Source organism: Doryrhamphus excisus, linkage group LG19 (assembly GCF_037039965.1).
Source record: "Doryrhamphus excisus strain RoL-2023G ecotype Guam linkage group LG19, RoL_Dexc_Guam_v1.1, whole genome shotgun sequence".
NCBI classification, from domain to species: Eukaryota; Metazoa; Chordata; class Actinopteri; order Syngnathiformes; family Syngnathidae; genus Doryrhamphus; species Doryrhamphus excisus.
The window spans coordinates 1,408,276-1,424,706 of record NC_136375.1 but is presented as its reverse complement, the minus strand read 5'-3'; the positions used below and the strand labels follow the sequence as shown (position 1 = coordinate 1,424,706).

General features: G+C 39.6%; 1 protein-coding gene across 2 annotated transcripts in view; it reads right to left on the bottom strand.

The window, feature by feature from the left end:
* sptb (spectrin, beta, erythrocytic) overlaps positions 1-16,431 on the bottom strand; it is a 43,054-nt gene that overhangs the window by 4,284 nt on the left and 22,339 nt on the right. For both annotated transcript variants that reach the window (XM_058056014.2, XM_058056013.2), the window contains 24 exons: positions 16,236-16,394; positions 15,555-15,857; positions 15,340-15,490; positions 14,401-15,271; positions 14,195-14,332; positions 10,910-11,669; positions 10,610-10,812; positions 8,944-9,034; positions 8,716-8,862; positions 8,345-8,617; positions 8,030-8,254; positions 6,400-6,489; positions 5,791-6,081; positions 5,573-5,703; positions 5,296-5,500; positions 3,649-3,872; positions 3,436-3,586; positions 3,120-3,364; positions 1,413-1,551; positions 1,257-1,341; positions 985-1,181; positions 841-923; positions 705-765; positions 419-633 (listed from right to left, as the gene is read on the bottom strand). In XM_058056014.2, the coding sequence (XP_057911997.2) occupies positions 419-633; positions 705-765; positions 841-923; positions 985-1,181; positions 1,257-1,341; positions 1,413-1,551; positions 3,120-3,364; positions 3,436-3,586; positions 3,649-3,872; positions 5,296-5,500; positions 5,573-5,703; positions 5,791-6,081; positions 6,400-6,489; positions 8,030-8,254; positions 8,345-8,617; positions 8,716-8,862; positions 8,944-9,034; positions 10,610-10,812; positions 10,910-11,669; positions 14,195-14,332; positions 14,401-15,271; positions 15,340-15,490; positions 15,555-15,857; positions 16,236-16,394 (5,438 nt within the window). The remainder of the gene's footprint in view (positions 1-418; positions 634-704; positions 766-840; positions 924-984; positions 1,182-1,256; positions 1,342-1,412; positions 1,552-3,119; positions 3,365-3,435; positions 3,587-3,648; positions 3,873-5,295; positions 5,501-5,572; positions 5,704-5,790; positions 6,082-6,399; positions 6,490-8,029; positions 8,255-8,344; positions 8,618-8,715; positions 8,863-8,943; positions 9,035-10,609; positions 10,813-10,909; positions 11,670-14,194; positions 14,333-14,400; positions 15,272-15,339; positions 15,491-15,554; positions 15,858-16,235; positions 16,395-16,431) is intronic.

Genomic DNA, 16,431 nt, shown 5'->3' with positions numbered 1-16,431 from the left:
CAACTGCTTCTAATGCATTTTCCGTTGAAAAAAACAAGGGAAACCTCACACACACCCAACAGGGGCCCCAGAAGCACCCAAAAATGGCATAAAATGCCGATGTTTGAGGGTGGTGATTTTTGACAAAAAACGTAAGGGGTTAGTATGTCGTTTTTTTCAGTTTTTTTCAACTTGCTTCTAATGCATTTTCCGGTGAAAAAAACAAGGGAAACCACACACACACTCAACAGGGGCCCCAGAAGCACCCAAAAACGGCAGAAAATGTGGGTGTTTGAATTTGGTGATTTTTGACAAAAAAAATTTTTTTTTTTCATTTTTTTTCAACTTGCTTCTAATGGATTTTCCGGTGAAAAAAACAAGGGAAACCTCACACACACCCAACGGGGGCCCTGATTTTCCAGGACTAGGAAAGGCCTACCTATTGGAGGCCTTCTTCCCGGAGCCCGCCACGTCGTGCTTGCGTCCCAGCGTTCCCTCCTGCAGAACCGCCTGGCCCGCCGGCATTCCGGCGGGCATGGTGGCGGCGCCACGGGGTTCCGCCGGCACCGCCGCGGAGACGGACGCCTCCAGCTCCAGAGAGCCGCTCTCTTTCATCTCCGTGTTGTCGCCCGTCACCACCTCGGGGACAGCGGACTGGGGGGGGGGGGGCGTGAGAGAGACTCGTGTGTTGAGTGGATAAACAAGAGGTCAAAGGTCAGACTCACCAGAGTTTCTTCTTCCACGGTGAAAAGCTGCGAAGATCCCGCAAAGCCGGTGTCCTCGCTCCTGCATGCATTTAAGTACTTTTTATTCATTGTTTTTATCAAGCCGCTGCGCCTCCATTCCATTCCAAGCGTGTACCTGCGGTCTTGGTCCGGGCGTCGCTCGTCTTTCATCAGCTGCTCCATTTCCTGCTGCTGCTTTCTCAGCTCCAGCAACTCCAACTGCAACACGAAGAACCAGTCATTCCTATTTTCCCGACACCGGGACGGCGTTCCACCGTACCGTGGTGAGGCGCTCCAGCGCCGAGAAGCGCTCCTCCCAGGCGGCGGTGGACTTCTCGAAGGCCTCGTGCCTCTTGAGCAGCTTCTCCACGTCGTCCACCGAGCGTCCAACGTCCTTGCTGCTCACGTACGGTTCCTGCGCGATCAGCCAGGCCTCGGCCACCGAGGCGTCGCGTGCAAACTGACACACCTCCAACACTGAAACGCGGACCTCAGATCAGATGTGACCTCGGGATTTTTACAAAAAAAACGTTTGAGATGACGCCCACTCACAGAGTCTCAGCCAATCCCAGCGGTCGTCCCACTTGAACATCATCTCCTTGTGCTTGTCCACCAGCTGGTTCATCTTTTCCCTGATCTGAGCAGCAACACATCACAGTTTAGTTTTTTTTTCCAAGTACGCTCCAAAGAAAGTCATTCCGGGCTCACCTCAGCAGAGTCTCTGTGTTTGCGGGCCAGCAGGGCCGTGCCTAAATCGGTGCAGTCGGTGAATTTGGCCCCCCTGGCCTCGATCTCGGAGCGGATTCCCTGATGGTATTTCTGCAGGAGCTCCACAGAGGACACGTCCCTAATGATTGGACACATGTGAGCTTTGTCTACCTCCGGTGGCCAATGCTGGTATTGCTACTCAAGGCTAAATCAATGACATCTTTTAGAGCTTTGTCTCTCCCCAGTGGTCAATGCCGGTATTGCTGCTCAAAAGTCAAAATCAATAATTTTAATCATCTGTAAATTAATTTTGGACGTGATTTAAAGTGTGTGGTGTCATTTGTTGACTTCAGAACAATTTTTATGTGTTTATGAAATACTTTTTAAGCCAATGATGCTGCCTCATGAACAATGGTAAAGATTATACGGCCACAATTATTACATCAAAACGTTTCACACAAATATTTTTTTTTTACATTTTTAAAAAACATTTAATTTAAAAACTTTATTTTTAAATTTTTAAAATTAAAAAGACAAATTTTAATTTTAAATTTTTTTTACATTTTTAAAAAAAAATTTTTTTAAAAATGTGAAAAATTTGACTTATTTAGTTGAAAAAAAATATTTTCGGAATTATTTATTCAACAAACTGCTTTTAGATTAATATATTAAATATTCATATCTAAAAAAACGTTTTACACAAATATTTTTACATTAAAAAATGTAATTAAATTTTTAAATTTTTTAAATTTTTAAAAAATTAAAAAAATTGATTATATATATATAAATATTTGACTTATTTAGTCGAAAAAAATGCTTTTCCTGCTTTTAGATTAATATATTAAATATTTATGTATAAAAAAACGTTTAACACAAATATTTTTTTACATAAAAAAAATTTAATTAAAAAATATTTTTTAATTTTTAAAAATTAAAAAAAAATGTTTTATTTTTATTTTTTTTATTTTCTTAAATATTTGACTTAGGAATAGTCAAAAAATGCTTTTCCTAATTATTTATTCAACAAACTGCTTTTAGATTAATATATTAAATATGTATATATAAAAAAGAATATTTAAAAAATAATACATTTTTTAAAATATTTGACTTATTTAGTCAAAAAAATGCTTTTCCTAATTATTTATTCAACTAACTGCTTTTAGATTAATCTATTAAATATTTATATATATAAAAACGTTTCACACAAATATTTTTTTACATTTTAACAATTTTTTTATTTTAAAAAATTTTTTTTAATCTTTTTTAATTCTTGTTTTTTTTAATATTTGACTTAGTTGAAAAAAATGCTTTTCCTAATTATTTATTCAACTAACTGCTTTTAGATTAATATATTAAATATTTATATATATAAAAACGTTTCACACAAATATTTTTTACATTTAAAAAAAATGTAATTAAAAACATTTTTTTTTATTTTTAAAAATAAAAAAAAATCTTTTTTTAATTTTTTTTTATATTTGACTTATTTAGTTGAAAAAAATGCTTTTCCTAATTATTTATTCAACTAACTGCTTTTAGATTAATATATTAAATATTTATATATAAAGAAAAAGAATATTTTTAAAAAATTACATTTTTTAACAATATTTGACTTATTTAGTCGAAAAAAATGCTTTTCCATATATATATGAAATATTTATGTATATAAAAAAAGCGAATATTCATGGCATTCGAATGCGTTGTCACCTGGGCTTCTCCTGGGTCTCTATCTGCTGGATGATGCTCTCCATCCAGGCCAGCAGGTCTCGGACCATGGTGAAGAAACGGAACTTCTCGGCCGTGTCCAGCAGCCGCGCCCTGCGTCCTTCGCAGGCGTCCAGGAGGCCTTTCCAGGCTTCCAGAACTTCCCTCTCCGTGGACTGGATGGCCTCCGCTCGCTCTCCGGCGTACTGAGCACGGAGCTTGGCTGCTGTCTCCTGGAACTGTTGAACCTTGCGAGGAGGAGGAGGAGGATCACGTTGGAGCATGCAGGCCCTACGTGGGGCCATTATGGCCGCCATACCTGCTTGCCCAGGGCGCCGATGTCTCTTTCGAAGGCGGCGTGCATCCTGTGGAAGGACTCGGCTTTGCTGAAGTCTTCGCCGACATCATCGGGAAGCTCCTGCTGCTTGTCGTAGATCTGGAGCACCAGATCTTTGCCGTCGTCAAAGTACCTTCAAGCACAGAAACACGACATCAAGTCCTGTTCTTCGTCTTCTCTCGTTCCCGTCCTCACCTGAGCAGCTCGTAGGACGCCGTGAGGAGCTGCGAGCGCGTGTCGATGAGCTCCAGGAGGTCGGCCCAGCTCTCGTTGATGCCGTCCTTCCACTCCGCCATGGCGGCCGCCTCGCCGTGGCCCGCCTCGATCAGCTCGTCGATGGTCTGGTTGACCAGGTCCACCCGCTCCTGACCCAGCGTCCCCGTCTCCCGCGCAAAGTCTCGGAACTTATCCCTCAGCAGCTGCAATGCGGTTCAGAATCCAGAACAAAAAATGACATTTTTGTCCTTTGCCCCTGCGTCACGCCTCCACAAAATGTCCGAGAAAATATTCTTGACTTGTGCCTCGCTAGCGACATCGCTAACCAACAAACGGCTATCAAAACAAATCATATTAAATTATTAATAAAAATTAAAACTTGTTAATATTAGCATATTAACATTAACATTTCTTTTCTGATGCAATACTCTAAATATAGGAATATATATTTGAAACTATATTCAAAAAAATATTTAAGAAGTTAGTAACTTAAAGTTAGTTAGTAACTATAAATAGTAACTATTTTTTGGCATTTAAAAAATATATTTTTTTTAATTTAACTGTAAGAACTTAGTAACTATTTTTTGGCATTAAAATTTTTTTTTTTAATTAACTGTAAGAACTTAGTTACTATTTTTTGGCATTTAAAAAAATATATTTTTAATTAACTGTAAGAACTTAGTAACTATTTTTTGGCATTTAAAAAATATATTTTTTAAATTTAACTGTAAGAACTTAACTATTTTTTTTTTACTATTTTTTTTTACTATTTTTTGGCATTTAAAAATATATTTTTTTAATTTAACTGTTAGAGCTCTGTAACTATTTTTTGGCATTTAAAAATATATATTTTTAATTAACTGTAAAAAAATATTTTTTTTAATTAACTGTAAGAACTTAGTAACTATTTTTTTGGCATTTAAAAATATATTTTTTAAATTTAACTGTAAGAACTTTTTTTGGCATTTAAAAATATATTTTTTAAATTTAACTGTAAGAACTTTAACTATTTTTTAAACTATTTTTTGACATTTAAAAATATATTTTTTTAATTTAACTGTAAGAGCTCAGTAACTATTTTTTGGCATTTAAAAATATATATTTTTAATTAACTGTAAAAAAATATTTTTGTTAATTAACTAAGAACTTTAACTATTTTTTTAACTATTTTTTGGCATTTAAAAATATATTTTTTAAATTTAACTGTAAGAACTTAGTAACTATTTTTTGGCATTTAAAAAATATATATTTAATTAACTAAGAACTTTGTGACTATTTTTTGGCATTTAAAAAATATATATTTTTAATGTAACTAAGAAAAAAAATATTTTTGTGCCATTTTTTTCCTCAAGGTTAGAAAGGGTGCTTCACTTCAATATATGAATATATAACATGTTAAAAATATTAATATTTTTTAAACTTCAGTGATAAAACTCACACACAAAAATATATAATGAAAATAATATTTCCTATTAATTAAAATTTTATTATTGTTTTATATATATTTTTTGAGATTATTTTCGCAAGACAGCTGGGATAGGCTCCAGCACCCCCGCCACCCTCGTGAGGATAAGCGCTATGAATTTTCCCAAAATGTTCCAGTCGGAGTAACAATAAGGATCATACCGTGACGTGGTCCAGGTCCTGGCCCATCTCCTGAGAGGACGCCACCACGTCCCGCTCCGAGATCCACTGCTCCAGGTCCTCCACCTCGCGGCTGAGCAGGAAGTGTTGGTAGGTGTGCTCCAGCTTCCTGCTGCGGTCCTGGGCCAGATCCCTCAGCCCCGCGTACTGCTTGTCCACCTGGCCCTGACGCCTCATGATCTTCTCGCTGCACCAAAGACACCCAGATAAGAAGACGCCTGGAACGCTTATGTGGACTTCTCGGGGGGGGGGCGCTGACCCGTCAGGGTTGTCCTCGGCGAACATCTTCTGGGCTCGGTCCGCCAGGTTCTGGATGGAGTCGGCGTAATCGTCCACGGCCTGCTTGAGGATGGTGTGGCGCTTCAGAGCCAACATGGAGCTCTGCTCGTCCTGCAGGAACAGGAAGTGGGAGGGAGGAGGGAGCACCAGCGTTCTACCAAAGTTTTCCAGGGACATTTTCACGAGCTGGGATTCTACCTTAGGCTTTTCATCAGCGATCATGTAGAGCTCCTGCTCTCCGATCCAGGCCTCGGCCTCGTCGGCGTCGTTGTAGTGCTGCTGAGCCAGGCGGCCGGCGTTCAGGCGGTCCTGGCGTTTGGCCATCTCGTCCCGCAGCCTCGTCCACGCGTCCTCCAGGTCCCGCAGCTGCTCCGTGATGCGCTCGGCCTCGGCGACGCCCTCCTCGCCGGCGGCCGACGCCATCCTCCTCCCTCGCTCCAGCACGTCGTCGACGCGAGGCTGGTGGCCCTCGATCTCTCTCTGCAGGGTCTGCATGGAATAAATGATCAAACTCTTCTTTATGTACTTATATATGCAGTATTTATACAGCTACTGTATATATAAACATATTTTTATATATTTTGTTACTTGGCAGTACTTTGTACTGTACCCATTTAAGGCCACTAGTTGAAATTATTGGACCATCGTGAGAGATCCTAACCATTTCTTATTTTTTTTAAATATATATAAATATATTTCGTTTATAGATTATATTTTTCATTTAAAATATATAGTTTTCAATATTTTCTATTTCTATTATGTATGTATTATATTGATTATATATTATATTGTAGCAGACAAGGTTACCTGGTTCCTCTTCTGCAGCATCTGCACCGTTTGCAGGTCATTGCCGTGATCTTGCGACAGAGCCAGCGGCATTCTCTCTTCGATCCACATCTGAGCGGCAGGAATTAGAACCACATTATAACACAACGTCTTATATTTGCCTCCATACGTCTTATATTTGCCTCCATAGAAATACATTTGCCTAACGTTTTATATTTGCCTCCATAGTAACACATTTGCCTAACGTCTTATATTTGCCTCCATAGTAACACATTTGCCTAACGTCTTATATTTGCCTCCATAGAAATACATTTGCCTAACGTTTTATATTTGCCTCCATAGTAACACATTTGCATAACGTCTTATATTTGCCTCCATAGTACCACATTTGCCTAACGTCTTATATTTGCCTCCATAGTAACACATTTGCCTAACGTCTTATATTTGCCTCCATAGTAACACATTTGCCTAACGTCTTATATTTGCCTCCATAGTAACACATTTGCCTAACGTCTTATATTTGCCTCCATAGAAATACATTTGCCTAACGTTTTATATTTGCCTCCATAGTAACACATTTGCATAACGTCTTATATTTGCCTCCATAGTAACACATTTGCCTAACGTCTTATATTTGCCTCCATAGTAACACATTTGCCTAACGTCTTATATTTGCCTCCATAGTAACACATTTGCCTAACGTCTTATATTTGCCTCCATAGTAACACATTTGCCTAACGTCTTATATTTGCCTCCATAGAAACACATTTGCTTAACGTCTTATATTTGCCTCCATAGTAACACATTTGCATAACGTCTTATATTTGCCTCCATAGTAACACATTTGCCTAACGTCTTATATTTGCCTCCATAGTAACACATTTGCCTAACGTCTTATATTTGCCTCCATAGAAACACATTTGCTTAACGTCTTATATTTGCCTCCATAGTAACACATTTGCCTAACGTCTTATATTTGCCTCCATAGTAACACATTTGCCTAACGTCTTATATTTGCCTCCATAGTACCACATTTGTCTAACGTCTTATATTTGCCTCCATAGTAACACATTTGCCTAACGTCTTATATTTGCCTCCATAGTAACACATTTGCCTAACGTCTTATATTTGCCTCCATAGTAACACATTTGCCAAACATCTTATATTTGCCTCCATAGTAACACATTTGCCTAACGTCTTATATTTGCCTCCATAGAAATACATTTGCCTAACGTCTTATATTTGCCTCCATAGTAACACATTTGCCAAACGTCTTATATTTGCCTCCATAGAAACACATTTGCCTAACGTCTTATATTTGCCTCCATAGTAACACATTTGCCTAACGTCTTATATTTGCCTCCATAGTAACACATTTGCCTAACGTCTTATATTTGCCTCCATAGTAACACATTTGCCTAACGTCTTATATTTGCCTCCATAGTAACACATTTGCATAACGTCTTATATTTGCCTCCATAGTAACACATTTGCCTAACGTCTTATATTTGCCTCCATAGTAACACATTTGCCTAACGTCTTATATTTGCCTCCATAGAAATACATTTGCCTAACGTCTTATATTTGCCTCCATAGTAACACATTTGCCTAATGTCTTATATTTGCCTCCATAGAAATACATTTGCCTCACAAGTTCATCGGCCAGGTCCCTGTAGAACTGGTGGACGGCCTTGGCGGCCTCCAGCTTGCCCTTGCGTTGGGCCAGGGGTGCGATGAGCTGCTGGAACTCCATCTGGAGGGACTGCTGCTCCGCCTCCAGCTCAGGCTGGTCCTCACGGGCGCCCCCGTGTTTCCGAACCGCTTCCTGGAGCTCCTCCAGCTCCCGTGCACGGTCTCGGACCTGGTTCTCCGTCATCTGGGACAGGGAAACATGTGGATATGGGAATGCTTTTTTTCCAGTTGAATGTAAAAACCATCCTGGATGACCTGGATGCTGGTGGCCCACCTGGTGTTTCTTCAGCAGGATGTTTGCGTTGGTGAGGTCTTTGACGTCACCGACGTCGTCGCCGCTCTGCAGCTGCTGCTGGAGCTCGCCCAGCCACTTCTTCATGTCGGCCAGGCTCTGGTCGAAAAGCTCAGAGCGGTTGGCGTCGAACAGGAGCCGCGCCTTCTCCTGCGTGGTGGACTCCAGCATCTCCCAAAGGGCGTGGAGAGCGGCCAGACGTTCCCTCACGATGGGCGCAAACTCAGGCTTGGACTCCATCAGTTCCTGGCCCTCCTGTGGACATGCATGAGGCCACAACATTAGGTACACCTGCACCAATGAGAGATCTTTCAGGTGGAGCTCATGAAGATGAGGGGGTTAACTTGAGTGACCTGGTCCACTTTCTCCAGCCAGCCCTTGTTGGAGGCCAGCTCGGCCATGAAGGCCTGGTGCTTGAGCCACTTGCTGTGCAGGTTCCGGGCCTCGTCGTAGGAGGTGTCCTGCGCTGTTAGCATCTTCTCGTTGATCCACAGAGTCAGCTAAAATGGAGATCAGATCATTGAGGAAGCCATGACGGTAAGCAAAGCATCACCAAACCGACAATGAAATGCGGGACTCACATCTTGGGTGTTCTGCAGGAAGTGCTGCAGGTCGCGGTTATCCCGCAGCGTCGCAGAGACCTCCTGGGCCCTGGCTTGGTTTTTCTTCTGCCTGGAGGACAAAAACAAAAACTTTTATCGGAGAGAAGCTGCTGAATGTGCTGTACATACAGAAATACCTGACACAAAACAACGCCTAAAACAACCATTAAGAGTGCGCACTATCACTTTAAGATCGATAGACGTCCATTAGTGCTGCATACTCAGGTGCATTATGGGAGTTAATGGCAACTAGCATCCTGTTTGGGAGCGGCGCAAAAGGATCTCGACTGAAAAGAAACCCCCCAGAGGATATGTGGAGAGTGATGATAACCATAGAACCTAAAGGGAACTGAAACAGTACCTGGCTGCTCAGTACAAGTCAACAATAAGACAAAGTTGTGTGTACTTTATTTGAAATACATGATGTAACGGTATGTTTAAAACACACTAATTAATTATACTGTAAACAAATATAACTATAATATAATAAATATATTTTTTATATTAAAACATATTTTTATATAAAAAATAAATATTATACTATATATATTATATCATATTAATATAAATATATTAAATATATAATATGTTTATAATATATATAAATTAGATCGTATAGTATTTAAATTAGTTAATTATAATGTAAATATAATATTAATAAATATAAATATATATAAATATATTATATATATCATATTACTATATGTATTATTATGTTAAATAATATATATTATATATTAAATATTTAATATATTACTATATATTAATATATATTATATATTTTATATATACATATTATATTAATGTTACATTATGTAACCGTATGTTTAAAGTATACTAATTATACTATAAACAAATATTTTTTATATCAAAATATATTTTCATATTTAAAAAATAAATATATATATTAAATAATACATATTATATATTAAATATTTAATATATTACTATATAATATATATTAATATATATTATATATTTTATATATATATATTATATATGTTACATTATGTAACCGTATGTTTAAAATATACTAATTATACCATAAACAAATATAACTATAATAAATATAAATATATTTTTATATAAAATATATTTTCATATTTAAAAAAATAAATATATATATTATATATTATCTCATAGTAATATATATAATTATATCATATATATCATATATATTATATATATATTATAAATTACATATATAATATATTATATATATATATTATAAATTACATATATAATATATATGTTCATTATATATATATAGATATATATGCTATATAAATAAAGAATATAAACTAATTATATTGTATAGTATTTAAATGTGTTAATTATAATGTAAACAAATATAATATAAAAATAAAAATATAATTATATTTAATATATTAATATATGATATATATTAATATATATATTATATATACATATATATTATAAACTAATTATATTGTATAGTATTTAAATCAGTATTTATTTAAATTCATTAATTTGTTTATTTCAAAATAATAAATCATGTGTACTTTATCATTTTGTTAACTGCATATATAATTGAAACTACATCATTTAGTTTAATACATGAATATTTTGGATATATTTTTTCAATAAGGGGTTGCTGGTAATAAAGCGTCCATAAAGCCCAAACCTGTCACCGATGGACTCCATTTTGTCCTGGACTTTTCCCGAGTATAAGTTGTCCCCGTCCACCAGCCTCTTCCCCGTCTGGAGGGCTCCGTCGATTTTGTCCTGGTTGGCCTCCATGGTGCTGACAAAGTCCTCATGCTTCTTCAGGGCCTTCTCCGCCCCCGCCAGGGTGTCAGGCTTGTCCACGTGGGCCAGAGTGTACTCCTAAAAACCACATGGACCACAATTGATGCCCCTCATGTGATAAAAACCCAAAGCCACTTGTGGATGTTCTGGTAATAAAAGCGACCTTTTACGGTACCTGGTTGTTGAGGATGGCCTCCACCGCCTTGCCGTCCCTCAGGAACTGCTGGAAGCCCAGGCCCTGGTCCAGGAGGTTTTTGCGGCTGTCCCACATCTTCTGTAGCTCGTCCCACCCGCGATCCAGCCCGGCCAGCGTCTGCTCCAGCTCCTGGTATTGAGGGTCGTCCTCCTGACCGCTGGTGACCTGAGCTCCGGCATCCCTGACGCGGTGGTAGTCGTTCTTGCGGCCGTTGATGTCCTCCCGAACGGCGTCGTGAAGACTCAGCTGGTCCTCGGCCTCCGGCAGCGAGGCCGGCATCTCCTCGGAGGCCACCGCTTTCTGCGTCTTAAAAAGCCAGGACTGGAAGTCGTCCAGATCTTGGAGGAAGGTCTGCAACTTGCTGACCTCACCCAATGAATCTTCTCGGTCCTTCAGGGTCTTCTTAAGCGCGTCCCAGGCAGCATCCAGATCAGCTCTGCGTGCCAGGATGTCTTCGGCGTTCTCCGGGTGATCCTTGGACAGCCGGTCGGCGTCGTCCCTCAGGAGATTGAGCTTGGAGTCGATGGCGGCCAGATCCCGCTCCATGCCGTAAAGTTTCCTCTGGATGGTCATGACGGCGGCAAGGTCGTTGCCCAAGTCCTGCGTGGACTCGATGACGCGCGTCTTGTCTCGGATCCATGCTTCCGTTTCGTCACATTCCAGCCCGTAATTGTGTAACCTTCCTGCGGAATCCACCTTCTTCTTCTTGTCCTCCACCATGGCCTTGAAGGCGTCCCACCTGAAAGAACGTTGAGATGTTGCTTAGCTGGATTTTAACCATTTGATTTTAGCTATGATTGTTTGCTACATAATAAATACGACTATATAAGCTGCTAGCATAGCCTAGCATAAATTAACCTGGCTATAACTGGCTAGCAGGCTACAATCTCACACTACAGTATTAGCTCATAGCTAGCTATGACTCGCTAGCTAGCTAGATTGCATAGCTAGCTATGCAACTAGCTAAACTAGTCAAGAGAATAAATCGTAGCTTGGCTCCTGTAACTCCTGTTCATTTTTTCATCCATCTTTTTTCCCCGCATTTACCTAGCTTAACCAAGTAAAGCTCAGCTAACTAATTAGCATATAAAAATGTGAAATAAAATTTGAAATAAACTTGGAAATTCAAATGGAAATAGTTATTTAGCTAGCTTGAATGACACATGATACATAAAATGACGTTATTTGACATTATCTACAGTATTAGCTCATAGCTAGCTAAGTAGCTAGCTATGTAACTAGCTAAACTAGTCACGAGAATAAATCGTAGCTTGGCTCATGTAACTCCTGTTCATTTTTCAAACTTTTATCCATCTATTTCCCGCATTTACCTAGCTTAACCAAGTAAAGCTCAGCTAAATAATTAGCATGTATAAAAAATGTGACCCTAAAATTTTAAATAAACTTGGAAAGAAATAAGAATGTAAATAGTTATTTAGCTAGCTTGAATGACACATGATACATAAAATGACGTTATTTGACATTATTTTCTAAAAATTATGTTTTTTTTCTTGAATTATTCTTGTCAGCCCGCATTTACCTAGCTTAACCAAGTAAAGCTCAGCTAACTAATTAGCAAGTATAAAAAATGTGACCTAAAAATTTGAAATAAACTTGGAAAGAAACACAAATGCAAGTAGTTATTTAGCTAGCTTGAAAGATACATGATACATAAAAAGACGTTATTTGACATTACTTTCTAAAAATTATTTTTTTTCTTGAATTATTCTTGTCAGCCCGCATTTACCTAGCTTAACCAAGTAAAGCTCAGCTAACTAATTAGCATATAAAAATGTGACCCTAAAATTTGAAATAAACTTGGAAAGAAATACGAATGTAAATAGTTATTTAGCTAGCTTGAACAATACATGATACATAACATTACGTTATTTGACATTATTTTCTAAAACTTATGATTTTTTTCTTGAATTATTCTTGTCAGCCCGCATTTACCTAGCTTAACCAAGTAAAGCTCAGCTAACTAATTAGCAAGTATAAAAAATGTGACCCTAAAATTTGAAATAAACTTGGAAAGAAACACAAATGCAAGTAGTTATTTAGCTAGCTTGAATGATACATGATACATAAAAAGACGTTATTTGACATTACTTTCTAAAAATTATTTTTTTTCTTGAATTATTCTTGTCAGCCCGTATTTACCTAGCTTAACCAAGTAAAGCTCAGCTAACTAATTAGCAAGTATAAAAAATGTGACCCTAAAATTTGAAATAAACTTGGAAAAAAATACAAATGGAAGTCGTTATTTAGCTAGCTTGAATAATACATGATACATGGTACATAAAATGACGTTGTTTGACATTACTTTCTAAAAATTATTTATTTTTTTTTAATTATTCTTGTCAGCCCGCATTTACCTAGCTTAACCAAGTAAAGCTCAGCTAACTAATTAGCAAGTATCAAAAATGTGACCCTAAAATTTGAAATAAACTTGGAAAGAAACACAAATGCAAGTAGTTATTTAGCTAGCTTGAATGATACATGATACATAAAAAGACGTTATTTGACATTACTTTCTAAAAATTATTTTTTTTCTTGAATTATTCTTGTCAGCCCGCATTTACCTAGCTTAACCAAGTAAAGCTCAGCTAACTAATTAGCAAGTATCAAAAATGTGACCTAAAATTTGAAATAAACTTGGAAAAAAATACAAATGGAAGTCATTATTTAGCTAGCTTGAATGATACATGATACATAAAATGACGTTATTTGACATTATTTTCTAAGACTTATGATTTTTTTCTTGAATTATTCTTGTCAGCCCGCATTTACCTAGCTTAACCAAGTAAAGCTCAGCTAACTAATTAGCAAGTATAAAAAATGTGACCTTAAAATTTGAAATAAACTTGGAAAAAAATACAAATGGAAGTCGTTATTTAGCTAGCTTGAATGATACATGATACATGATACATAAAATGACGTTATTTGACATTATTTTCTAAAACTTATGATTTTTTTCTTGAATTATTCTTGTCAGCCCGCATTTACTTATCTTAACCAAGTAAAGCTCAGCTAACTAATTAGCAAGTATAACAAATGTGACCCTAAAATTTTAAATAAACTTGGAAAAAAATACAAATAGAAGTCGTTATTTAGCTAGCTTGAATGATACATAAAATGATGTTATTTTCTAAAAATTTTGATTTTTTTCTTGAATTATTCTTGTCAAATTACTGACATTTTTATTATGTGCGACGGGACAATAATATTCTAGCGCTACCGGGAGCACTTCCCCTTAAAAAGCACCTTTTATTCAGTCTGGTTTGGCACTCCTTGACCTCCTTGGTTCGAGGGTGTCTGCTCTCCTCCAGGAGCTTCACCGCCTTGTTGACGTCGTCCACCCTGGATTGAACGTTGGCCATTTCCTGAGTCAGGATGCTCAACCTGGAGGCAAGGAATGTGTTTTTCTTGGAAAAACTCGGAAAAACATGGCCATGATACAACTTGGGTACCTATTCTGGATAACTTCCAGGTCTTCCAGCTTTTCAGGCACTTCCAAGTCCACCAGCCACGTCTCCTTCTGGCCCATCCAGAGCTCGCAGGCGTCGGTCTCGTTGAAGATGGTGTAGAGCACCACGGTGTCGTCTAGCTTTTTCTGCCTGATGTCGGCCAGAGACATGAGGTCCATGAAGAGGTCCTTAATGTCCTTCAGGCGTCTCTGGATGTCTGGAGTGTTGAGGAGCTCTTCCGGTAAAGCGTTGGCCTGTTTAGTCAGAGCGTCGATGGTGGCTCCGTTCTTCATGGCTTGGTTCCTCAGGTCTTTGTGGCATCTGAGGAGCCGCTGTGTGGTGTACTCGTCGTGGCCCACGTCATCGCTGCTCATGAGTCTTTTGGCGTCCTGAAGCAAGCCCTTGAGCTCGTCGGCGTCCCCTTGAAACTGGAAGAACTTCTGAGTGTCCTGAAGGTTCTGCTTTCGGAACGCCGCCAGCTCCTCCAGCTGCTGCCACTGCCTCTCGATGCTGGTCATGCGTTCTTGGATTTTGGGCGATCCAAAGTGTTTGTCCCGGATCATGCTCCCGCCCTCGTTTAGTGCCTGCTGGAGGTTGGCGCGACGGGCTCCCAGCTCGTCCTCGAAGGCGCTGTGCTTGCTCTGGAGAACCAGCACGCTGGTCAGGTCCTTGCCGTAGTCCAGGGAGGAGAAAATATTCTCCTTTTCTTTGATCCAGCTCTCCAGCTCCGCCACCTCCCACAGGAAGTTCCAGAAGCGGCGGGACTGCTCGAGCTGGGCTCTTCGCCTAGCTGCCAGGGAACGGAGCTCCTGGTAGCAGAGCTCCAGATGATCCACCCTGTCTCGAATCACCTGGGGATCGCACGGCTTGTAACCTGTGAGGGACACATGGATCGTGATCTACAAACGCTGGCGAGCGTTTGATGCCGTTCAGGAAACTTACTGTCTCCGTTAGCGAACTTGAGGGCAGCAGCGCCGGCGTTCTGGACTCGTTCTGCCTGGAGAGCGATGTCGTTCTCCACTAGAGCATGCTTCTGGATCAAGTCCTCCACTTCCAGTAAGTGCTTCCCGAAGTCAGGCGACATCAGACGAACCTTCAGACGAAGATCCAAGAGTTCAGCTAATGACAGAGAACCTTCACTGTGGTCTGATTGCTACCTTCATGTCATCCATCCACGTGATGATGTAGAGCATCTCCTGGAAGTGCCTCTGCAGAGTCAGGTTCTTGTCCAGGCGCCCCCGACGGGCCTTCAGCAGCTCCTGAAGGTAGTCCCACAGACGCAGGACGTTGTCTTTGCGCACGTCGATACGCTTGGTGTCATGGTAGCGCTCGGCCTCCAGCTCTTTGGAGATGGCCACCAGGGCCTGAACGCGCTCCTCGTAGGCGGCGATGTCGGTTTCAATGGCGTCGTGCTTCTTCTTCGCCGCTTCCACCGCCGGTAGGTCGTAGCCGAAGTTATCCTGGAGGGAACACGGTTAGATACATGGCTTGCGGATCGGTACACCATCTGGCAGAAGAAGGAGCTGAGACCAAGATCTAAGATCTCCATTTACCGGTTCATCTAAATCCCGACCCTCAGCTATGGTCATGAATTTTGGCGAGAAACCGAAAGGAGAACATTACGAGTGAGGGATAAGGTTTCATCAGACTAGAGCCAATGTTCTTCCACATTGAGAAGAGCAGAAGAAGTGGCTCGGACATCTGGTCAGGATGCCTCCAGAGCACATCTGACCAAAAACCCATGACACATCAACTGGCATAGGAACACCTCAGGATCAAGAGGACCTGGCTGATGATCGGAAAGTCTGGACCTCCTTGATGAACTTCTCTCATATTACCTGAGCTACTAATCGCTGGTTCTCCAGGAGCCACGTCTCCCTCATGGCCGCCTTGCGGTCGAATCGTCTCGCCATCTGCTCCAGCTTCTCCTGACGAATCAACTCATCCCTCAGGACTTGTTCTCGCTCATGCTCGGCTCGTTCCAGTCGCGCCCACGCCTGAGCAGAAGATGATGGGACATCAGCCAATGAACCG